At 43.5% G+C, this 24,771-nt stretch overlaps 1 protein-coding gene and 2 non-coding genes across 4 annotated transcripts; 1 reads left to right on the plus strand and 2 right to left on the minus strand.

Moving 5' to 3' along the window:
- The first annotated feature begins 10,316 nt into the window (after positions 1–10,316).
- LOC128597665 (low affinity immunoglobulin gamma Fc region receptor III-A-like) lies at positions 10,317–19,207 on the plus strand. Of its 2 annotated transcripts, none has more exons than XM_053608222.1 (5): positions 10,317–10,452; positions 11,680–11,700; positions 12,051–12,308; positions 15,818–16,072; positions 17,815–19,207. In XM_053608222.1, exons 1-5 carry the CDS (start codon positions 10,413–10,415, stop codon positions 17,997–17,999), a joined length of 759 nt encoding a protein of 252 aa, XP_053464197.1. In that variant the 5' UTR covers positions 10,317–10,412; the 3' UTR covers positions 18,000–19,207. The 2 variants fall into 2 exon arrangements, with proteins under 2 accessions (XP_053464197.1, XP_053464198.1); XM_053608223.1 differs by having other exon boundaries at positions 10,355–10,452; positions 12,054–12,308.
- Positions 19,208–20,700: 1,493 nt separating this feature from the next.
- On the minus strand, positions 20,701–20,774 carry TRNAN-GUU (transfer RNA asparagine (anticodon GUU)). The gene has a single exon. It is a non-coding gene; the product is annotated as a tRNA-Asn (tRNA).
- A 3,639-nt stretch (positions 20,775–24,413) lies between these two features.
- TRNAG-UCC (transfer RNA glycine (anticodon UCC)) lies at positions 24,414–24,485 on the minus strand. Its single transcript has one exon. It is a non-coding gene; the product is annotated as a tRNA-Gly (tRNA).
- Positions 24,486–24,771: the final 286 nt, after the last annotated feature.

The following is a 24,771-nucleotide window of genomic DNA, read 5'->3' on the forward strand; positions in this document are numbered from 1 at the left end:
CCAGAATAATCTCTTGTTAAATGTCAATGAGAAAGAGAGACCCTCTCTCCCAAACAGAGCAATCCCTTCTACCGACTGGCCCTATTAAAGACAGTGTTTCCTCTTCCTCCACTTAACCAATAAAAGCTAGGGTGATTCAACATTGTAAGTGGCTTAGATCAATCAGTATCTACCTTTGCATATGGATATAAAGTAGATTCTGTAACAGAATCAAGGTTGTATCAGAAATGAGAAAGGTGAATATTGGGAAATACATCATATTCTATTAATATTTGTTTTTTGTTTTATTTTAAAGACAGGGTCTGGCTCTGTCACCCACACTGAAGTATAGTGGCCTGATGATAGCTCATTCTAATCCTGAACTCCTGAGCTTCTCACTGTAACCTTCCAGACTTAAGTCCTCAGTCTCCTGAGTAGCTAGAACCATAGGCTTGAGCTATTGCAATGGGTCCATATATTTTTTCTTTTTTTTTTTGAGACAGAGCCTCAAGCTGTCACCCTGGGTAGAGTGCATGGCATCACAGCTCACAGCAACCTCCAACTCCTGGGCTCAAGCAATTCTACTGCCTCCACCTCCCAAGTAGCTGGGACTACAGGCGCCCGCCACTACGCCTGGCTATTTTGTTTTTTTTGGTTGCAGCCGTCATTGTTGTTTGGCAGGCCCAAGCTGGATTCAAACCCGCCAGCTCAGGTGTGTGTGGCTGGCACCTTAGCCGCTTGAGCCACAGGCACCGAGCCAATGGGTCCATATTTTATCTATTGAATCTACTGAGTCATCGCAATTGTTGAAAGAACTCAGAAGTTACTATGGATTTAGGTTCAAGAAATATTTGTTACCTACATATAGTAGCATTACTTTGCAGCTCTGGGCTGAGATAGTGTCATGAAATGCACTGTTTCCTTGCTGTTATAATTTTAGGCAAACTCTTGGATCTGGGAAGAGAATGATGAGTAATGTCAGCCTGACCTTTTTTTTTTTCCATTGTTACCACTACCTCTCACCTTCCTGTAATCATTCTTAGAGTAGGATGAAAATTCTGTCCTTCTCTCTATTTTATAATTTCCATACATGCTCGTGAGCCCTTTCGGGATTTCGCTCTAATTCTCACAACTCCAAAGGATCAGGAAACCTTTAAAATGAGTTAGGGTAGCTAGCTGCAGCAGTATTAAGGCTGTAAATTCTTTGACACTCTCTCCATTAGAGATGGGATCAATATCCTCTACCCTTGAATCTTATTGGGCTTATTATCAAAATAACTTTTGGTGACTAGAGTACAGTGGGGAATGAAGTTGTATAGCTCCCAGGACTAGAATATAAGAGGCCCTGTAGTCCCCATGTAATGTAGTTTGGCTGGAACATTTGCTCTTGGAACCCTGAGCCACCATGTAAGAGATTCCATGTGCAGGTTCTCTTGTTTATATTCCCAGCTAAGCCCCGCTTTTGAGTCATTCTAGCCCCTATACTTGACTTATTTATGAAAAGGCCTCCAAATGATTCCAGCGCCCAGCTGTTTGACTCTTCCCAAAGGAAGTCACAGACATGATGGAGCAGAGACAAGCCATCCTCATTGTGTCCAGTCTCAATTCCTAACCCACACATTCCACATGATTGATTGGTTCATATCATTAAGTTTTGGGGTGGTTTGTTACTGTCACATTGTGAAATATAGATTTAGTCTTCATCCTGTTTCCTGGCATACAACTCTTAAAATCCTTAGACTTTCCAAAGTGATGTCTTTTTGTATGCTAATAAGTTGACCAAATGCTGGCAGTCTCTAAGTAGCATCAGGACGGGGGCTGGTCACAATAAAGACCAAGGCAGCATTAGAGTGTCTAGACTTTGAACCCCATCCTTCAACCTCTAGGGAGGGGAAGAGGGACTGAAGGTTGAGTTGATCACCAATAGCCAATGACTTAATCATGCCTATGTAATAAAACTTCCATTAACATCCAAAAGGATTGACTGGGAAGAGTTGAGTTTCTGAATAGCTGAACACACAGAGGTTCCTGGAGGGTGGCATGCTTCATGAGGGTGTGGAAGCTGCAGACCCTTTCCCACATGACTTGCCCTATGCATCTTTCAATTTGCATACTTTGTAATATCTTTTATAATAAAACAATAAACATAAATGTTTACTTGAATTCTGTGAGCCACCTAGCAAATTAGTTGAACCCAAGCAGGGAATCACGGAAGCCCAAATTTATAGCTGGTCAAGTCAAAAGCACAGATAAAATAATCTGGAGTTTGCAATGGGCATTGAAAGTTGGGCTCAGTCTTGTAGGACTGAGTCCTTAATCTGTATAATCTGACATTATCTCTAGGTAGATAGTGTTGAAATTGAATTGAATTAGAGGACACTGAGCTTGTTTCTGCTATAGAATTATTTTCTTGCTCATAGGGAGAAATCTGAACACATCTGGTGTAGGTAACATGTTGTGAGAATAGAGTGGGAGAAACTGAGTTTGCTTTTTCTATAGTTTCACAGCAGTAGATAACTGGAATTCTACCACCAGGCTATACAAAAGACTTCTAGGCCAGCCTATCTTTTCCATAGTCCCTCTCCTGACACCATCTTGGATGAACTCACTGAAGGCCCACATGCCTTTACTCTAGTATTTCCTCAATCCAGTTGACCTGCTTTGAAGATGCTACAGGTTATAGGACCTAGCTAGGACCACTCTCAGCAGGTAGTCAGACAGCAGTTGGTACTGAGGATTACTAGAGAAATATAACTAACACCAACTAACTACAAATGCATAGCCACCTACCTCAGCTGGGCCCATTACATTGCTTGGCAATCCTTTTATATATAAATAGTCAGCTCCTTCTCCCATTCATCATAATGGTCATTCATAACTTTCTCTGATATCTTAAGTTTCCTATCATAATCATCACCACCTCTTTCTTGGCAGGTGACTTTGATTTCTCCTTAAACAAGAAAATCAGGATCATCAGATACAAGTGACTTTAACTTTCTTACTCAGCATCTGAAAATGGCTTTGCACCCTTCTCACCTTCTGCCTTCAGCTCAGAGGGAGAGGTATTTCATATCCAGTGCAGAGACAACTCTTAGCTCATATTCTATTCCAAGCTCTCAGGATCCATCTTGCCTCTTCAGGTATTCCCTCCCTGTCAAGCATCCAACTTCTCTCACTCTTCTAGTTTCTTGCCAAAGACCTAAAAACAAGCTCAAGTCTTTCACTAAAAATAAAAGAGAATCACTTTTTCTTTCCTTGATTCCCTGTAGTTACTATCCTCATCTTCTCCTTTCTTATTGTACCACATAGGGCTTGTAGTTATAAGCAACTTTATCAGAATCTGGATATATTAAGTAAAATAAAGAAATGTATTGGCTAGAAACTAGAGGCAGATCATCCCAGTGTTGTAATAATTGGGACCAAAGTATCTCCCTCTCCTGTAAGTGAGTAAGTGTCACTTATTCAGGATTCAGCCCTGAAGAGCTGAATGGACCAAGCCTAAGTCATATGCCTGTCCTTTTCCTATATCAGTTTGCTAGGGCTGCCATAACAAAGTACCACAGACAAGCTGGCTTAAACAACAGAAATGTATTTATTTATTATTTACTTTTGAGACAGAGCCTCAAGCTGTCACCCTGGGTAGAGTGCCGTGGCATCACAGCTCACAGCAACCTCCAACTCCTGGCCTCAAGCAATTCTCCTGCCTCCGCCTCCCACGTAGCTGGGATTACACGCGCCCACCACAATGCCCGGCTATTTTTTGTTTGCAGCTGTCATTGTTGTTTGGCAGACCCGGGCTGGATTCGAATCTGCCAGCTCAGGTGTATGTGGCTGGCGCCTTAGCCGCTTGAGCCACAGGCACCAAGCCTAAACAACAGAAATTTATTTTTTCCCAGTTCTGGATGCTGTAAGTCCAAGATGTTAGCATAGTTGGTTTCTTCTGAGACCTCTCTCCTTTGCATATAGATGTCCATCTTCTCCCTGTGTCTTTGTGTGTGTGTGTGTGTGTGTGTATTTATCTTGCCATTTATGTAAAGACTAATGACATTGAGTACTTGTTCACAATTCTTGTTTATTTATTTTTGTTTGTTTGTTTTTGAGACAGGGTCTTATTCAGTTACCCTGATGCCATGGCATCATCATAGCTCACAGCAGCAACCTCAAACTGTTGGGCCCAATGATCCTCTTGCCTCAACCTCCAGAGTGGCTGGGACTACAGATGTCTACCACAATGCCCGGCTGTTTTTTTTTTTTTTCTTTCTAGTAGAGAAGGGGTCTCACTCTTGCTTAGGCTGATCTTGAATTCCTGAATCCTCAGCCTCTCAAAGTGCTAGGATTACAGGCGTGAGCCACTGTGCTAGGCCTCTTTTCTTTTAGATCTCTACTTTTATAAGGTGTCTGTTCTGGTCTTCTGTCAATTTTTCTAATAGCTTGTCTGGAAGAGTTCTTTTTACTTTTTTTTTTTTCTTTTTTAGAGAGAGTCTCACTCTGTTACACTGGGAAGAGTGTGGTGACATCATAGCTCACAGCAAACTGAAACTCCTGGGCTCAAGTGATTCACCTGCCTTAGCCTCCCCAGTAGCTGGGACTACAGGGGCCCACCACAACACCTGGCTAATTTTTTTATTTTTACTAGAGACATGTTCTCACTCTTGCTCAGGCTGGTCTCTGACTCCTGAGCTCAAGCAGTCCACCCACTTCAACCTCCCAGAGCGCTATGATTACAGGCGTGAGTCACTGTGCCTGGACCTAAAACTGTTCTCATTTCTACTCAGTCCTCAACCAAAAGCTGTCAAACTTCTGTTTCCTAGCCCTTAGCCCTGAAATTGTCCAAGCAAAGGTCATTGGTGGGCAGCACCTTTGGCTCAGTCGGTAAGGCACTGGCCTCATATACGGAGGGTAGCGGGTTCATACCCGGCCCCGGCCGAACTACAACAAAAAAATAGCCAGGTGTTGTGGCGGGCACCTGTAGTCCCAGCTACTCAGGAAGCTGAGGCAAGAGAATCGCTTAAGCCCAGGAGTTGGAGGTTGCTGTGAGCTGTGTGATGCCACGGCACTCTACTGAGGGCCATAAAGTGAGACTGACTCTACAGAAAAAAAAAAAACCACGGCAAAGATCATTGGTAGTAGCCTGATTGCCACATTGAAAGGACTCTTTCTTGAACACTTTCCCACAGCATTTAGTCCCTTTAGCTACTACCTCCTTGGAGATCTGTCCTCCTTGAGCTTCCCTGTTCTCTTCTTTAGCCCCTCCTACCCAAACTCCTTTGTCAGCTGTTTTTCCTTTGCACTCTCGGTAAAAATGTCTGTGTGCCCAGTTTCTGTCATGGGATCTCTCCTTTTCTCCTTTCCCTCCCAAGGCCTCCTTCCTTTCCCCCATTTTTTTTTCTCACTCAATACTCTTAGAGTTGGAGACATATTCTCTATACTTTTCCTTAACCTAGGATCTCTGGATGGGTTCCCATAGAACTTCTTAAATTATAGGAACAATGGTATGTGTTTTTGCATCTTTTCTTGGGAGATGGCCCAGAGCTTTTAAGAGAGGTTTAAAACATCAACCATGTTGGTGTCTCCTACATCATGTCTTTAGTTCAGATCTGTCTCCTGAGTTCCAGGGCCAACTGCTCGCTTGGCATCTTCACCTGAAATCTCCACGACTACCTCAAACTCTATCCTGTCAAAAGCTGAGATTATTTTCTCTCCTTCTGAAAAAAAGCTTATTGCTCTTATATTTCTTGTATCCATAAAAGCTACTGCCATCCTCCTAACATTCACATCGGAAAGTTGAGAGCACCCAGACCCCTCCTTCTCCACCACTCCACACATCCCATCACTCTCCCACGTTTTATCCATCCTACTTTCTTAACATCTCCTGTAGACATTTCCACTTCTTACGCAGGATTTCCTGTCTCTCAACTATATTGTTGAAATAACCTCCCAGATTTCCCCTTCACCTTCAATCTCTTTCTCCTCTAACTCATTTCTCAGATTGCTATCATAGACATTTTTATAAAATATAAAACTTAACACCTTTTATTAGTTACCAGTAGCTTTTAGAATAAAGTATGTCCTGCTTGCCCTGACATATGTAGCCCTTCGTGATGACCCAGTAAGTATGAAATGAGGGTCTAGTACATATGAAAGCTTTTGCTAAATGTTAGGGCTACAATGGTAAACAAGACGAATAGATTTCCTGCTCCCGAAGACCTTTTAGTTTGACACTGTGCTGAGTTTACAAAAGAGAAACAGAAACTCTAAAGGAGTTAGGTATGGGGTGTGGGGTATCAAAACCTATTTTGGAAAACCAAGGAGGCTCTCAACCTCCCATCTTGTCCTTATAATTGTAAGCAACAGGTATAGTTCCAGATACGGAGCCAATAACCTTATCTTCATTATCTCATTTACACCTCACACAACTTCTTGGGGTTAACACCATTATTGTTAGCCTCACTTTACAGTTGAGGAAACTGAGGTCTAGAAGGGCTAACTAAGTGGCAGAGTTGGGATCACACCCCGGACTCATCTGAGAGCCTGCTGTCTTAACCCTTTAAGTGCTTTCTGCTTCTCCTTTGTAGCATGCACTTGGACTTGTGGACTACACCTGGCTCTGCAGACACGCCAGCCTGCTTCACTCCAAGGCTTGCTCATGCTTCTCATTTTGCCTGGAATGTCTCCTTCCCTCAAAAATCTTCTTGCTGGGGTGGCACCTGTGGCTCAAGGAGTAAGGCACCCGCCCCATATACCAGGGGTGGTGAGTTCAAGCCCAGCCCTGGCCAAAAGTGCAAAAAAAAAAGTCTTCTTGCTGAGCACACAATGATCTGTTGTAATCTAATTAAAATGTTATTTCTTCCATGTAGACCCCTCCCCCAGACAGATTTAGCCACTGCATTCTCTGTGCATATACATATAATATTTAATAAACACTGTCTCTAAAGCACTTTAGATCCTTATCTGGTGATGTCCCCCTAAAAAATTATACATATAATTTTTAATTCTAAACAAACAAACAGAAAAAATAGCCAGGCGTTGTGGCGGGCGCCTGTAGTCCCAGTTACCAGGGAGGCTGAGGCAAGAGAATTGCCTGAGCCCAGGAATTTGAGGTTGCTGTGAGCTATGATGCTACAGCACTCTACCAAGAGTAACATAATGACTCTGTCTCAATTAAAAAGAAAATGGCAATCAATTGACCTCTGTAAATAGAAACTTTTGCTGTGCCTAGAATTCCAACATTGGAGGAAAGGGAAATAAAGAGGAGCAGGAAGTGAGAAAGGAAAAGGCAAGCATGAAGACAGACACTTCAACATAAGATATCCCAAGACCTGGCTCGGCGCCTATAGATCAGCGGCCAGGGCGCCAGTCACATACACTGGGGCTGGCGGGTTCAAACACGGCCCAGGCCTGCTAAACAACAATGACAACTACAACAACAACAAAAATAGCTGGGCATTGTGGCCTGTGCCTGTAGTACCAGCTACTTGGGTGGCTGAGGCAAGAAAATAATTTAAGCCCAGGAGTTTGAGGGTGCTATGAGCTGTGACACCACAGCACTCTACAGAGGGTGACATAGTGAGACTCTGTCTCTGTCCATCTGTAAAAATTTAACATTTTAGGCTGGGTGGGTGCCCGTAGCTCAGTGGTTAGGGCACTGGCCACATGCTCCAGGGCTGGCGAGTTAGAACCTGCCCCGGGCCTGCTAAACAAACAAACAAAAAATAGCCCAGCATTGCAGCAGGCGACTGTAGTCCCAGCTACCAGGGAGGCTGAGGCAAGAGAATCGCTTGAGCCCAGGAATTTGAGGTTGCTGTGAGCTATGACGCCACAGCACTCTATCAAGGGTGACATAGTGAGACTCTGTCTCAATTTAAAAAAAAAGTTACATTTTATCCATCACTGTAAAATTAACCCTTACAACCCAAATAGCACTCAATTTGAGGATTGTTCAATAAGCACTTAATGAAAACCCGCTGAATGCTTCTCATCCTGTTGTGGTCCTTTTCCTCCCATACCCTCTCTCTTCTTCCTATCTAGCCCACCTGCTCTGCAGCTAACAATTCCTTTCTCTATTCCAGGACTGCAGACAAAAAAATGAGTCAAAGAAGAAAATAAAACCTTAGCCTAGGGCTCTGGGAGGCCAAGGCAGAAGGATCTGTTCAGCTCAGGAGTTTGAGACCAGCCTGAGCAAAGCAAAGAGAAAAACTAGCCAGGCCTTGTGGCAGGCTTGAGCCCAGGAGTTTGAGGTTGCTGTGAGCCAGACTGACTCCACTGCACAAGCCAAAGTGACAGAGAAAGACTCTGTCTCAAAGAAAAATAAATAAATAAAATTAAATAAAATCTCAAAGAAGCAAAACTAAGTGGGTGCCTGCATCAGAAGTCACATGCAGAAAATCTCTCAGGTAACTGTGAAGGTTAAGCTGCGGAATGTCTACCTATTGCTTCAGAGACAATTAATCATAGTCTTGAAGACAGATTCCTGTTGTAGGTTCCCAGCTAAATGTCTATAGTACTACAGCAAGTAAATTTACATTTCCAGATACTAGCCTGGATTTTGCAAGGTGTAAACAAATCACTTGAGAAGGAGGTACTGGAATGGCTGCCTAGTTCATTTCTACCCAGACATCTAATCCAAAAGCCTGTGGGAAGAGGGCTGCTAAACAAAAGTGGGGGGGTGGGGGCGGGGATTGAGGGGTAAGTGGATGACAACAGGGGAGGATCAGTTAAATCCACTCAAGAGCAAGGCAAAACCTGAGTAGTGATTTTTACATGATTCTGGAGTGGGAAGGGCATTAGTCTGAAGCTTTGATCAGTGGGCACCTGTGCCAGCCCCTGACACCATTCTACCTCTGCCAAGTGTCACCTGGTCACATTTGTTTGCTGCTCACCTCTTGGGCTTTTCCAAGCAAGGTAAGACCTGTCCCAGGTGTCCAAGAGCCCGCTGGGGCAGTGGAACAAACAAGCAGGGTCATTTCTTTTTCTGTCTGAGACCTGGACTGATGTGAGAGTAAACAAAGTGTGGGCTGCGGGAGGATCCAGAGATAGGAGAAGAGGTTAAAAATATTGCCACTTCCTGGCCCCCACATCACCTCCTTTTGTAGTAAGGAGCCCTAGAGCCCTTGGCTACTAGACTCCCAGACTAGGTCAGACCCAGTGGGCCCTAGGGTCCGAAGCTAATCTGCACTAGTGTGGCTCAGTTCAGCCTCCGTAACACCATGATGAAGGTAAAAAAGTTCCTGTCCTGTCCTCTCCTCCAACCCCTGACCTTCTCTGGTATTTCCTTCTAGGGCCCATTTCTATCCTACTGCCTGAGTTTCTTGGCCTCATACACTGAGGCTGGAGGGTTCACACCCTGGCTGTGGCCAGCTAAACAACAATGACAACTGCAACAAAAATAATAGCCAGGCTTTGTGGTGGGCACCTATAGTCCCACCTACTTGGGAGGCTGAGGCAAGAGAATCACTTAAGCCCAAGAGTTTGAGGTTGCTGTGAGCTGTGACACCACAGCACTCTACTGAGGGCGACATAGTGAGACTGTCTGAAAACGAACAAAAAAATCACTCTAAGAGGTTAGCAGGCTGGCACCATGGCTCACATCTATAATCCTAGCACTTTGGGAGGCCAAGGCCTTGGGCAACATAGCAAGACCCTGTCTTTCCCCCCTACTCCATAAAAAAGTTAATGGGGCCTGTGGATTACATGCCCCAGGGACATATGCATTTTGAATTTTGAAAGAAATTGTGGAATGAGATAAAATTGAGGCAGAGATACTTCTAGTGGTCTGTGAATTTTAAATTACTGGACTGATGTGAGAGTAAACGAAGTGTGGGCTGGGGGAGGATCCAGAGATAGGAGAAGAGGTTAACAATATTACCACTTTCTGGCCCCCACATCATCTCCTTTTGTAGTAAGGAGCCCTAGAGCCCTTGGCTACTAGACTCCAAGACTGGGTCAGACCCAGTGGTACGTAGGCAGGCCCTGGCTGGATGGAGATGGGTCTAGGCCAGGAAAGGGTGTGAGAAATTCTGAAAAGACCCGTCAGGGAAGGGCACTCCCTGTTGAGTCTCAGCCCCCGGGGTCATGCTGTGCCATTCTTGGTGCTAGGTGGACCCAAACCCAGGAGATAGGAGCAAGCTCCTTGGCACTGCTGAGGGCACTCTTATAGACTCTGCTGTGTCACCAGGTGTTTAACTGCAGACCTGTGAGGAGCGAAGGTGCCACACCCGCCTTGGCTTCTCCTCCAGGTTCTTTTCTTTCTCTCCCTGCCCTATCATGGGGTTCATTCATCAGTGTTCAGTTTCAAGAATCAGATGACGTTCCCAGAAAGGAAGCTGGTGAGTGCCGGACTTGGGGAAAGACCGTTTACTTCCTGTTTTCTGGTCAGCTGGGTCCCTTTAGGTGCCCAGATGTCTTCAGTGACTTACACACTCTAGTGCAGCATCATGTGGCAGCTGCTACCACAAACGGCTCTGCTACTTCTTGGTAAGTCTGGGGCTCTCTGGCTGAGGGGGAAGCAATGATGGTTCAGAGACCCCTTTTTGGGCTAGGAATGAGACCCCTCAAAGGCATGGGACTCTTCATCACGTCTACAGCCATGGGTTTAGCTCCTAGGAAAGCCATCTGGGGCCAATAAATGAGGAGAATGTTGGATATGATTTGGGCATAACCAGAAAAGGAGCAGGAGTGAGGTCAATTACTTCACTTGTCTGGGTCTCAGTTCTGCACGTAAATTGAAGAGCTTACACTAGACGGTCCCTAGGGTCAGTCTCTTCCAGTCTGACATTCCAGGATCTCCCTATGACTTTTTTTTAGAGACAGTCTTATTCTGTCGCTCTGGGTAGAGTGCCTTGGCATTAGCAGGGGTCCTCAAACTGCGGCCCACGGGCCACATGAGGCGGTGTGATTGTATTTGTTGCCATTTTGTTTTTTTTTTTTACTTCAAAATAAGATATGTGCAGGGTGCATAGGAATTTGTTCACAGTTTTTTTTTTGTTTGTTTGTTTTTGGCCGGGGCTGGGTTTGAACCTGCCACCTCCAGCATATGGGACCAGCGCCCTATTCCTTGAGCCACAGGCACCACCCATTGTTCACAGTTTTTTTTTTTTTAAACTATAGTCCGGCCCTCCAACAGTCTGAGGGACAGTGAACTGGCCCCTTGTTTAAAAAGTTTGAGGACGCCTGGCTTACAGCAAACTCAGATTCCTGGGCTCAAGTGATCTTCCTGCCTCTACTGTAGTTTTTCTATTTTTAGTAGAGATGGGGGCTTTGCTCTTGCTCAGGCTTTTCTCAAACTCCTGAGCTCGGGCAATCTGGCCACTTCGTCCTCCCAGAGTACTAGGATTACAGACATAAGCCACTGCACCTGGCCCCCTATGACTTTTAATTTCTACACTTTCTGGGGAGCTTGGGTTGAGGTTCTTTCTGTAGCTTTATTCAGGGAAATTCAATCAATATTCTTAATTTATGAGTTTGAACAGGAAACAAGGAATAGAGAATCGTGTGGAAAATAGGGATTTGGGTGGACAGTAGGCAGGAGGCATGGACATTGGAGACCAGAGAGCAGGCAGAAGGAGAGGTATCCACTAGAAATCCAGATTATTGGGAACTCCTGAGGCAGGGGCAGGCAGGGGAATTTTAAACTTGCTTGACTTTCCAGGCATCCTGATCTCTGCTCTCACTCAATGTTTGATTTATTCTTTTATCTTGCAGTTTCAGCTGGCTTGCAGGCTGGTGAGTTTGCTTTGTAGTCTTGGATGGATCAAATGAGGCACATATGGGTGGGTTGTCCACAGGATGCTGGGAAATGTCTGTTGCATGGGAAACTACTGATGGGTGTTTGCAGGGACAGCTCCCCCAACACAGCAGGGCCAGGGTCCCTATGCTTCTCTGGCCAGTTTTCCTCAAAATACAGAGCAGGCCCAAAATGGGGCCTAGGGGCTCTAATATTGAGTCACAGACTCAGATTGAGACATGAACTATGGGTTTGCCCTGGGCTCCCTCTGGCTTTGAGCCTCCCTGAGAGTGCCAGGACAGGGCCTGCTCCTCTCCCTGTCCTCACCCCACATTCTCTTGCTCCTCAGCAGATCTTCCAAAGGCTGTGGTGTCCCTAGTTCCTCCATGGGATAGGGTGCTCCAGGAAGACAGTGTGACCCTGCAGTGCAAGGGGGAACATCCACCTGGAAACAAGAGCACAAAGTGGTTTCACAATGGGAACCTCCTCTCCAACGAGGACTCGAGCTACTTCATTGCAGATGCCAGAGTTGAGCACAGTGGAGAGTACAGGTGCCGGACAAACCTCTCCACGCTCAGTGACCCAGTGCAGCTAGAAGTCCATGAGGGTAAGTCTGTGAAGGGGAAGCAGGAACTCACCAATAAAGAGTGAAACAAGGGGCCCTCAGATACCCTGGAAGAGCCAGAAGATGATGTTCTTAGGCAAAAAAATTAAAATGAGATAATCTGTGGTCCCATTGCATGATCTAAGAATTGTAGTCCTAGCTACAAGTAGGCCTCAGGAAAATTTCAGAGACTGCCATAGGATAGATGTAAGACTGCTGCACAATTCCAGGAATCACCACACGCAGAATGCATATAATGCGAATGTATCATCAGGAGGTCAGGGCATGGCATTGATACTCAATAGTAGGCATTGAATATATTAATGCATTTGCTTTTAGGACCTCAATCTCCTTCTCACTCTCTAACACATAATGCCCTAAGCTACCTCCCAAATCATCCCTGATGGCCTAGTGTCAAATCTAGCTCTCTATTTTCCTCAATGCCACGCTCAAACTTGCACTTCAGCATAGATTTAGCAAGGTGACCCATTTCCCAGTGCAGAGATACACATGCTCAGTTTGCACATTAGTCACAGAAGGAAAGTATATGTGAACTATTACCAGAATCTAGGCATCAGAAGCAGGTAGGAGAAATATTTTGGAGGAGGAAGTCTTTCCTGGTGTCCCTCAAGACACATCCCAGAGCCTGTAGCTGCAGAGTAACCTTGCAAGCCTGACTCTATTTCCATGGCTGCCCCATTTGCACAGTGTGGGTGGCACAAGCCTGGAGGGGAAGGAGGACATAAGAGAAGTGGTTTGGCAGCAGAATTCAGCAGCATTGGGCTTCTGAAACTTATTTTATGGCTTCTTTGTTTCTGACTGTACCACCCCCCGACATGGTCTACAGAACTATAAGAAATGTCAAGTATCTAGCTAGGTGAGAGATGACCCCCTAAGATCAAATAAAATGGGGATTTACCAAGAGGAAACAATTGAAAAATCAAGTCTGGGAGATATTAATTTGCCTTGAAGTTGGCTCTAGAAACTGGCTTTAGAAGTCTAGTCAATGAGGTCTATATTAAACGGTGACCAAGAGAATTAACTTTGCCAGGCAAACTCCTGATCATCCTTTAGCATCCCTTTCACTTATCTCTTCCTCTGAAAAACTTGCTTTACTTTTTTCAGGCAGAATTTCTTTTTTAGAGACAGAGTCTTACTTTATCGCCCTCAGTAGAGTGTCGTGGCGTCACAGCTCACAGCAACCTCCAACTCCTAGGGGTTAGGCAATTCTCTTGCCTCAGCCTCCCGAGTAGCTGGGACTACAAGCACCCGCCACAACGCCTGGCTATTTTTTGTTGCAGTTGTCATTGTTGTTTAGCAGGCGCCAGGCCAGGTTCAAACCTGCCACCCTCAGTATATGGGACTGGCACCCTACCCACTGAGCCACAGGCACCACCCCCAGGCAGAATTTCTTTATCTCAATCTCATTGGCTGCCGAGTTCTTTGTTCTCAGCCTATTGTAGTGCTTATTCATTTTGTATTGTAATTTATTTCTTGCAGAGGTCCTCAAACTTTTTAAACAGGGGGCCAGTTCACGTCCCTCAGACCATTGGAGGGCCGGACTATAGTTTAAAAAAAGAAACTATGAACAAATTCCTATGCACACTGCACATATCTTATTTTGAAGTAAAAAACCAAAATGGGAACAAATACAATCACACCACGACATGTGGCCCACGGGCCGTAGTTTGAGGACCCCTGGTAGCTTCTCTGAGGCAAGGGGCCCTGTGTCTTGTCATTTGAGTATATCCAGTCTGCACAATAGTACATAGTGGGTGTTCAATAAAGTATTAGTTGAATGTATATATATGGACATTTACTGACTACATGACAGGACAGATGGGAACAAGAATATTCCCCAAAGGCCACTGGGAGATATATATATATCATAAACTTATGCTGATAATGAGTCATCTCTTTGCTGAAAAAGTAAGTGGATATAAGTACATGGCTCTTTTGATAAACGATGTGTCTTAATAAGCCATAAAAATTACCTTTGGAAAATCTTCCTAGTAGAGAATCTTCACTAAAACGTGTTCTACCAATTTTTTCTAGCATGAGGTAGTAGATTTTTTAAATTATAGTAAATTGGCTGGGTGTGGCAGCTCATTTCTGTAATCCTAGCACTCTGGGAGACCAAAGTGGGAGGATCACTTGAGCTCAGGAGTTCAAGACCATTCTGAGCAAAAGTGAAACCCTGTTTCTACTAAAAATAGAAAAATTAGCTAGGCGTTGTCGGCGGGTGCCTGTAGTTGCTACTCGGGAAGCTGATGCAGAAGGACCACTTCGAGGCTGCTGTGAGCTAGGCTGACACCATGTACTCTAGGCTAGGCAACAGAGTGAGACTTCATCTTAAAAAAATAAAAATAAAATAAATAAAATTATAGTTAAATGTAGTTTTGTTATTATAAAAGTCATTTGAGTTCATTTTCAAAAATATATAGAAGTTGGGCAGCGCCTGTGGCTCAAAGGAGTGGGGTGCCGGCCCCATATGCCGGAGGTGGCAGGTTCAAACCCAGCCCCAGCCAAAAAAAAACTGCAAAAAATAAATAAATAAATAAATAATTATATATATATATATATATATATATATATATATATATATATATATAAAGGAGAAATTTAAAAGACCTTTGGCCCCATTCCCTTAGAGAAAATCCTTGTTAATACCCAAGGGCATATCCTTCTTTTTGTTCCTGTCATGTATACTTTTGGTATTCTGCCTTTTTAACTTATCATTGTCTCATGAGTCTCATTATAATATTTATCTGCAATGTAATTTGTAATTATTTGGGTACCTTCCTCACCATGACTTCATGCTCTCTCTATGGGGAGTCTGAAAACTTGGTGAGACAGTTGGGAAAACAAGTATCCTAGCGATTGAATTTTGTCTCATGAAGGTCACACTCAGTAATGAAGATTGTTTCCCCCAAGGCCCTTTCATGCTTCAGAAACCACTGATTATCACGAGCACTACCAATCTCGCCTTCCCCTTTGCTGACTCTTTAAGTGCTCCTTAACTATTTCTGCAGTCACATCTCCAGCCACCCAAGTCACCTTACTCCTGACTGCTTCACAAGTTTTTCCATATTCCTACAACTGCCTATTGCTTCTGAAATCTATCTTTTCTCTAATGGGGCAAATCATCATTTTCAAATGCAGTTTTTGCTCTTTGATTCAGAACTTGCTGTGACAACTTATTAACTACCATGGCAAACCCGAGTCTAGTGCTCAAGGGTTCTCCCCTGCCTCATTACTTAGCCCCTCTGCTCTAACCTTACATTTTGATCATGTGTGTGAGTATCCCTCTCCCCCATCAGATAAAATGTCTTGGTGTGATCGGAGTTCTCTTGCAGGGCTTACTCAGCTTTTTCCCAGAGTGAGCTATGTACAGGTGGGCTCCTAGACAGCTTGCCCTATGTACTGAGGTCTGAGTGGTGAGTGTCCCCTTCATGAGAGCATGTCAATGAGCACTGAGACCATTGGGTCTGGGGTCTCTCTGTGTCTTTCAGGCTGGTTGTTGCTCCAGTCCCTTAAGAGGGAGTACAAGGTGGGGGAGAACATTCACCTGAGGTGTCACACCTGGAAGAACAATTTTATGCACAAGGTCACGTATTTACAGAACGGCAGAGGCAAAAGGTATTTCCATGAAAATTCTGACCTCCACATTCAAGAAGCCACAGCTAATGATGGTGGCTTATACTTCTGCAGAGGGCTTATCGGAAAGAAAAACATATCTTCTGAGACGGTGAACATCACCATTCGAGGTGAGATGTGTGCAACCCCAGAGTGTCCACAGCCCTCTGTGTGTGGAGCTGCCACTCACACTGGGAAATGATTTGGGAGGCGATTTCTGACTCTTCCGCAGACTTCTTTATATCGAGTTCCCTCCTGGTAACTAGCAGAGACCCTGAAACTCCCCGATTGCTAGGTAGGTTTGCAGTTCTGTTTCACGGTATTCCTCAGAGGCAACAGAGAGATGTCATTCACTCTGCAATGTAACAACAGGGGCAGAATCCACATTTCCTCCCCCATAAACAAACCTGTCCTTACCATAGCCATACCCATGATGTCATGTGTCCCTATCATGCTGGCCCATCTTCATCTGCCCTCCTTTCTCATCCAAGTCTTGGCCAAGAGCTAAGCTGGCAAGAGCCCCTCATCCCCTCACAGGAAGGCCTCAGAAGCTGGGTTCTGGTTCTGCAGCTAATAGCTGTGTGACCGTGAGTAAGGCACTTGGTATCTCTGAACCCCAATTTCTTTTTGTGTAACAAAGAGAAACTGGCATCTAGTGGGCACTTTTCAGTGTGCTAGAGACAGTGCTAAATAATTCTTTACATGCACCTAGTTTGATCATCATAGTGTATTTTTCCAACATATGAGCTAGGCAATGTTGACTCCATTACAGATGGAGTAACTAAGGTGTAATAAATAAATGAATACCTATATACATACATACATAGACTTGTCCTTAAGGTCATACCGAAGACCTCAAAACCTACATATTTAATCATTAGGTAAAATGAAAGAATTGAACAAGTACTAATACCTGGAATTCAATGGAATTTTGGATCCCAGTAAGTCTAAAACACATCTCTAAAGGGCTGGGTGCGGTGGCTCATGCCTGTAATCCTAGTACTCTGGGAGGCCAAGGCAGGTGGATGGCTTGAGCTCAGGAATTGGAGACCAGCATGAGCAAGAGCAAGACCCTCTCTCTAAAAATAGCCAGGTATTGTGGTAGACACCTGTAGCCCCAGCTACTTGGGAGGCTGAGGCAAGAGGATCACTTGAGCCCAAGAATTGGAGATTGCTATGAGCAAGGCTTATGCCACAGCACTTTACCAAGCAAGAATGTGAGACTCTGTCATAAACAAACAAACAAACAAAACTCCACATCTCTAGTTTCTAAAGTGCCAACTTTCAGGATCAGAGATCTCACATAATTTTCCTGGAATTTCTGATTTCACAGAACTTTATTTGTAATTGGACCAAGACCTAAATTGTAAACAGTTTTCATGTATAAAGGCAGAAAAACACCTTTTGAAGTTTTAACCAAACAATGCAATAATTTGTATAAAAGTAACTTAATTCCACTTTAAATTGAAAGTAAATTAAAGTAGATTGAAAGTAAATTAAAATTATGTCAAAATTAAGAGTTGAAAATTGAAACTAAAAATCCTCAAATTTGTCCCAGTTTATAGACTACATTGTCTGACAATTTCATTATTGTCCCACAAAACCCATCTACAACCTAACTTGCTAATATTCTCTGTCACATCTCCATCAAGTAAACAGAAGCTATCACTAAGTGTTTGATGAGCTAGGTTTGCTCAGATAGTACTAAGATCAGGAGCCAACAGGAAGAAGTGAAGGTTTCCCCCAGACTCTCCACCATTCCCATGACCTGTTTATCAGCAGGTGTCAGGAAGACTCTCCCCTGGTGATCTTACTGTTTGTTCCAAATTTCTGCCTTAGTGACTCATTTCTCTCATCCCTCTACTTCTTCTAGGCTCAATAAGTCCACCTATCTCAGCACTCCTTCCTTGGCATCAAGTCACTTTCTTCCTGGTGTTGATGCTCCTATTTGCAGTGGACACGGGACTGTATGTGTCTGTGCAGAGAAACCTTCAAAATTCATCGAGGAATTGGAAGGACCACAAATTTAAATGGAACAAGGACCCTCTGAGCAAATGATCCCTTATCTTATGGGGGTAATAAGAGCAGTGGCAGCAGCATCTCTGCACCTTTCTCTGGATTTGCAACCCCATCATCCCCATTATGCATCTTCACGAGCAGCAGGAAAAATACAACTCAGAGCCTGGGTTGAGAACTCCCCCCCCCCCAATTCTCTATTTTCTCTTTATTTCCAATGGAAAGGAAAGGCCTATGATCTTCAAGTGCCAACAATGAAGCCCCAGTGAGTAGCTATATCCCTAGGAATTGAAGTGCGAAGGCTACACACTTTCTCTGTCCCAACCATTCCCTCATAGCAAAGTTAACAACACAGAATCTGCCCAGTGACCTTTAAATGTATAAGAACTGTTCCTAAATAAATAGATCAGTAAGATGGTTGAGGCAGAGCCAGTTGGACAGCAGTCTGCATCTATTGCTGCAGGGATGGTTGCCTTCAGGGAATCCCAAAACACCTTCCAGACAGAATGTGGGAACTGCTAGGATTGAAGGGATTCTGCAGAACCATTGAAGGGGATGGCTGAGAAAGAGCAGAGTGGTCAAGGATAGGCCAGGGGAAGTGCTGCCATCTGGCCCCAGAGAGAAGACTGTCTTCCTAGAACATAAGCTATGGTGGGGGTGACAGAAGATCACAAGGGTAATGCAGAATTCAGTTTTCCAGGGAGTCTCTATCAGAATTGGGATGGTCTGCAAGTATGGTAAACTCTCTTAGCACTGTGAGTAGAAAATGGTCCTAGGAAAGGGCCTGGAGAGTGGGGAGAGGGGATTGGAAAAGAAAGCACAAAACAAATTATGTGTCACTGTCCCAGGTTAAGCTAAGTGAACAGATAGCTCAGCGTCTGAACTAAGAAACTGGTAAGAAAGAGTCGACCACAAACACACAGAAAGGAATGGTCAGGGGGTGAAAACACGTTAGGCCAGGAAAGTCAGAATTAGAAACTATAAAACCAGGTTTTCTGTTTCAGTATCTAATTCAAGTACAGCTTTATTTACTTCATTTATCAAACAAATGTTGGATAATCTATACTAAATATATTGAACTACACTGGGTTGAATTATGAAACGTCAAAATCCCCTCAGCATGTTAATACCAATGGAGTGGGAATGGAGAAGGCCAACTGCTGCTTGCAGAGGAAAGCTTTAGCCATCTCCTTCTGTCATAGAATTTTTAAATGGAACATTTCTTGATTCCAATAAAGCATTTAACAATATCTTGCGTGCTACTCTTGGAAGATGGAAAAAATATGACAATAAAACATGAATGATTTAGTGAAAAAAAAACATGAATCATAAAATCCTTCCTTCTCTTTGTCCAAAACTCTATCAGAGATTGGTGGGGGTTGATGAAAAACTACCCCTCCCCCATCCCCACTGTCTTTCACTGCCTTTCAGTTTCATTTCAAACTCACATGAATTGGTCTACTTGCTTTCCAAATCTAGAAACAATAGGGTGAAGGGGATTTTTATGGGTAGTATGGAATAGGAGGGTGAATGGGAATTAAATACAGTTTTAGAGCATTAGAGTAGGTAGGAAAAGGCAGGGAGGGAGGAGGTAGAGGCCAGGCCAGAGGTAGGGGGTCAGCCTGATTGAGTGAATCATGAGTTATGTACCAAGATGATTCAAGCTAGGCATAGACATAAAGATTAGATGTGACTCAGATATGAGACAAGTGTATTTGGAAACCTCGGACATTCAATTCATTAGTAGCTACAGCATGCCAAGTTTCAGTTTAGATGCATAGGATCTCAGATGAACAACACAGGGTCACAACACAAAGTCCCCTGAAGAAGCTTTCATTCTAGTGAGAAAAACAGGTAAATAGGAAGAGAGGGAAGGGTTGCAGAGAAAAGGCTTAATTTTGATGCAGTCATGAAGGATGAGTAGGCGTTTGCCAGGCAAAGAAGAGGAGAAAAGATGAAGGTCCATGAGCAAACATTCAAAAGCTGGAGTAGGAATTCAAGAAAGTAGCTTGGTTCTATTGGAGTCTAAAGGGTCAGTGAGGGAGAGGCGTTTTGGGGCCAAGCCACAAAGGAGATTGTATCAAACCCTACAAGCCATTGAGAGAGTTTAAATAGATTAAGCTTGTACTGTACAGTATTTTAGAAGGCGTCTCTGACAGATACTCAGAGGAGGGAGGAGAGAGGAAGCTGAAGACAGGAAACCTGCCAGGAGGCAAGGTAGTATGCAGTAACCCAAAGGGTGTTGGTGGCAGCGAAGAGGGAGAGGTAGGTGCCTAGTCAAAGGATATTTAGGAGGCAGACTCTCCAAGAATTGGTAGCAAATAGGACTTAGTGCGACTAAGGACCCAGGTTTCAGGCATGGTGCCCATTTCATAGGTTAGGAAATACAAAGGCAAGGCAGGCACAAGTTTGGCCGGAAAGTTACAGAATTCATCGTTGGGTTATTAGTACTTACTTCCTTTGGTCGGTAAATTTTCTGAAAGCATCCGTTTCATGATGCAATTTCAGTGGTTAAGCTGCTAAAAATTTATTTTGTAACCTTAATCATGACGAATACCTCAAAACTGCTAGCAAAACGCTGAGCATGAGGAAGGTGCTGGAAACCACCCAGCGCAGCTGGTCGGCCGCCAGGTTCCTGGGGGTGAGTACGGAAGCCAGGTTTGAGTTTTCAAACACAAAGGTCCTAAAGTTTTGAGTTTTCTAACGCCAGGTTCTTAACGTGAGTTCACAAAATTACCGCTGTCGTCCCTGGGTGGGCTCGAACCACCAACCTTTCAGTTAACAGCTGAACGCGCTAACCGATTGCGCCACAGAGACAGGCGAGGTTTATCCTACTTGCCAAGTCAATTCACTGAGGAAAAAATTCAGAGCGTTCTTTATGCCTCCAGAATATTGTGGGTGAGGCTGATGAAGAAACCGGCAGGACTGCGGCGTTTCCGCCCACCAGGGCGCGGCTGATGCAGCCCTGAGCCAGACAGGGCTTTTTCCCGCGCTAGCACTTGGCTTGGATCTGGGACAGGACTCAGCTTCCCTCCAGAAGAGAGACTGGGCATGCAAGACAGTATTTTCTTAATTTCAAGATGTTAAAGGGGTACACATTTGGGGAGTATATGGACTACTTTTATAATGCTTAAATGAAGGCCATTAATGTGTCCATCAGCCAAATAGTGTTCATTGTACCTGTTAGGTAGGTTTTACCTCTGCCCTCCCCCTTCTTGATTTCTAATGACTTTTACTCTTTCCCGTGTGTACCCATCAATTAGTTCCAAATTATTAGAGCATACATGTGGTGTTTGTTTTCCATTACTGAGATACTTAGAACAGTGGTCTGCAGTCCCATCCAAATTGTTGCAAAAGACATTAATTCACTTTTTTTAGGGCTGAGTAGTACTCCATGGTGTGTGCGTGTGTGTGTGTGTGCGCGCGCGCGTGCGCGCGCCCGCGCCTCACATTTTGTTCATCCACTCATGAATTGATGGGCACTTAGGCTGATTCCATATCTTTGCGATTGTGAATTGTGCTGCAATAAACGTTAGAGTGTAAGTATTTTTTGACAAAATTACTTCTTTTCCTTTGGGTGGACACCCAGTAGGGGGTTGTTGGATTACAACACAATATTTTCAATATTGCTGAGAAAAGAGGAACAGAAGAGGAATGAAGGAAGGGTCTTTCAATAATCCAAAATGTATGCTTTCTGTGGGTATGGGAGTTCACTTGGCTTTGCTCAGAAAGGTACACTAATAAACTTTTTTGATGATTGAGACAATTTATGTATGCATGTGTACAGTACATGTCTGAGTACTGACTCATAATAAGCTTATCATTATGAAAAGTAAAAATATTATATCACATGTTCAGTCTGTCCTAGCAAAACGTACTATTTAAGTAAAGGCGCTTCATTTTACAAAATAAATTTTCATCTCCAGCTGTATGATTCCAAATTGCATCTTTCAAATACCAAAGAGATAAACAAACAGGAAAATATTAATAGGAGATTTTTTTTGATGATGGAAATATTAGTGGATGCCTTCTGTTTATGATTTGCTTATTCTCCATATTGTCTACAAGGAATATATATTACCATTCTTCACGGGAAAAATAATGTCTTATGTAAAAATGGGCATATGACTGTGCCAGGTGCTTTCACATACATATTCTTCCACTGTCAAAAATATCATTCATAATAGGTACAATTATTTCCCTTTTTATATACAGTACGTATACAGAGATGATGAAATTGAGGCTCATAAAGACTGAACAAAGAACTAGTTAAGAGGAAGAACTGAGATTCAAAATACAATATGTTCGAAAGCCTACATTCCTGGTGCAGGGCACCACTTTAGAGGCCTTTAGAGCCACAAAGGATGTCAAACTGTGGAGTTTGAAATGCTCCTCCAGTTTATAAAGATGAAGAAAACGAGTAGACCAGAGAAATTAAATGACTCGTCCGAAAGCAAACTGATTGTTAATGATAAAAAAAAAAGAAGCACAGAAACAAGAACAGATAGCCTGATTGTCAGACCAGTTCTTATTTCGTTTAAACATAAAGGCTGGTCCTATGGTAGTGAATTATCAGAACTTAATTAACATTAGTGTCGCTAAAGTTGGTATTTGACTGGCTTTTAAAAAATCATAAAGTCTTTCCTGTTATCCTTCAACCATTGTAGGGGAAGTTTCTTCACGAGTTTGCGCATCTTCGTGTAAGGTGGCAGTGGAAAGTGCCCAGTTAAGAATATGGGCGGGACACTGCAGAATAGCAATACCTGCGGGAGAAGGGAAGATGGAGTGCCTACTCCACGAGTGGTCGGTGGGGAAATGGCGAGAAGGTGGAAATCCGGAGTCCAGGGTTTAAGGCAGACACGGACTCTCGGTTTCTCTTCCCGTGGGCAGGAGGTAATGGAAATAAATGGGCGATAATTAACCCTGCCCCAGGCCCATTCAGTGGCCAATCAGATTGAAACTTGCTTACACGATTAATCACCCAACGCTTTTAACTAACACAGAACCATAGTCCAGGTAAGTTCACCCACTCGTATGCTTGCCCATATCCACGAACTTTGCATGTGAAAGGCAGCATGTGAAAGACAAGCTTTTCGAGAGAACCTAAAATTGTCAAAGAACGAATTTTGTTCAGGAAGTAACAGACGGTTCCGTAGGGAAGAAAAACGTTCCAAGCTTCCCTAATGGGGAATCGAACCTCGATCTCCCGCGTGACAGGCAGGAATACGCACCCCCATACTAACCAGGACAACCGCAAAGGAAACGGAACAATTGCTGACTAGGAAGATATCTGTAAATTATCAATGTCTCCAAAATTACTGTTTGGGAAGACCCAGAGTCACCAACGTACCTTAAAAAGTTGGTGGACTACTTTTCTAGACCAGCTTATTACAATAGAAACATAATGTGAGGCCCACATGTAATTTTCTTTTTTTTTTATGTTTTTTTTTTTTTTTTGGCCAGGGCTGGGTTTGAACCCGTCACCTCTGGCATATGGGGCTGGTGCCCTACCCCTTTGAGCCACAGGCACCACCCACATGTAATTTTCTAATAACCACATTCAAAAATTAAAAGAAACAGTTGAAATTTTAATAATAAATCTTATTTAACCCTATATATCCAAAATATTATTTCAACATGTGATCAATATACAAATTTTGTTATATTTTCTCTTAGTTTTCAAAATTTGGTATGTGTTTTACACATATGAACAGCACATTTCAACTCTGGTGTTAAATTTTCATCAAAAAAATAATATTTCGAGTTCATAAAATTTACAATTGAAAAAGTAGATTCATATACCCAAGTTGTTCCAAGCGCATTTAAACGTTCTCTAAAAGCTAAATTGAGAATCTGCCTTAAAATTTCCACATATTTATTTCAATTAATTTATTAAATTTGGGAATGCATTTCCTTGGACGCAATCGCCAATTTCGAGTGCTCCGTAGATTGTGGCTGCCATGTGAACCTCTGAGGTAAAGGCGTAACAGCCCATTTCTGAGGCTCTTCAGACAAGAAATCCCAGAATCCAGAAGATCCTAAAGACTCCTCAAGAGTCGGAAATTTAAAAAGGAAGGGAAAGGCTGGTCAGAAGGTAGTGAGTTAACTCATTTGATGGTTCACAGTCAGTTACAGATTGAATTCTATTCTTCACCACCACCACCACCACCACTTCTCACTACTGCACTTGACTAGTCTTAAAAAAAAAAAAGAAGAAGAAAAAGAAAAAGAAAGGGAAAAAAGGAGGGAAGAAAACCTTCAGAATCTAAGCCTATCAAAACAAGCTCGAGCAGAGAAAGAGGCCAGGGTCAAAACATGAAACGGGGAGAGAAAGTGAGGTAGGGCGGTAGAATACGCTAACTTTGCTGAGGCGTAAAATTGACACATCGCGAGCTCTGTTTCTCAATCTTCTCAAGAACGTGTTTTGTTAAGAAAAAATAAAGAAAAACTTCTAATTGCGTTGGCCGGGAATCGAACCCGGGTCAACTGCTTGGAAGGCAGCTATGCTCACCACTATACCACCAACGCTCTCCAGGACAAACCGCTTAAAATTCCTTACATAAGAGAAATAAAGTCAGTGATTGTGTTTTTTTTTTTTTCTACTACCCTTTTCAGTGGTGCTCTTTATTGAAGTACCGTGATTAATCACCCAACGCTTTTAACTTTAATACTTCAATACTTCACCCAATGAAAACCGACTCCTTTATTCAGCCCCGCCAGTAAACAGCGTGGACCGGATGAGCGCAGAGTCCACGGAGCAGACGCGGGAGTAGACGGAGTAGACGCGGGGCCGGCGCAAAGCCCAGCGGAAAGC

The sequence above is a fragment of the Nycticebus coucang genome, chromosome 10 (genome assembly GCF_027406575.1).
Source record: "Nycticebus coucang isolate mNycCou1 chromosome 10, mNycCou1.pri, whole genome shotgun sequence".
Taxonomy (NCBI): Eukaryota; Metazoa; Chordata; class Mammalia; order Primates; family Lorisidae; genus Nycticebus; species Nycticebus coucang.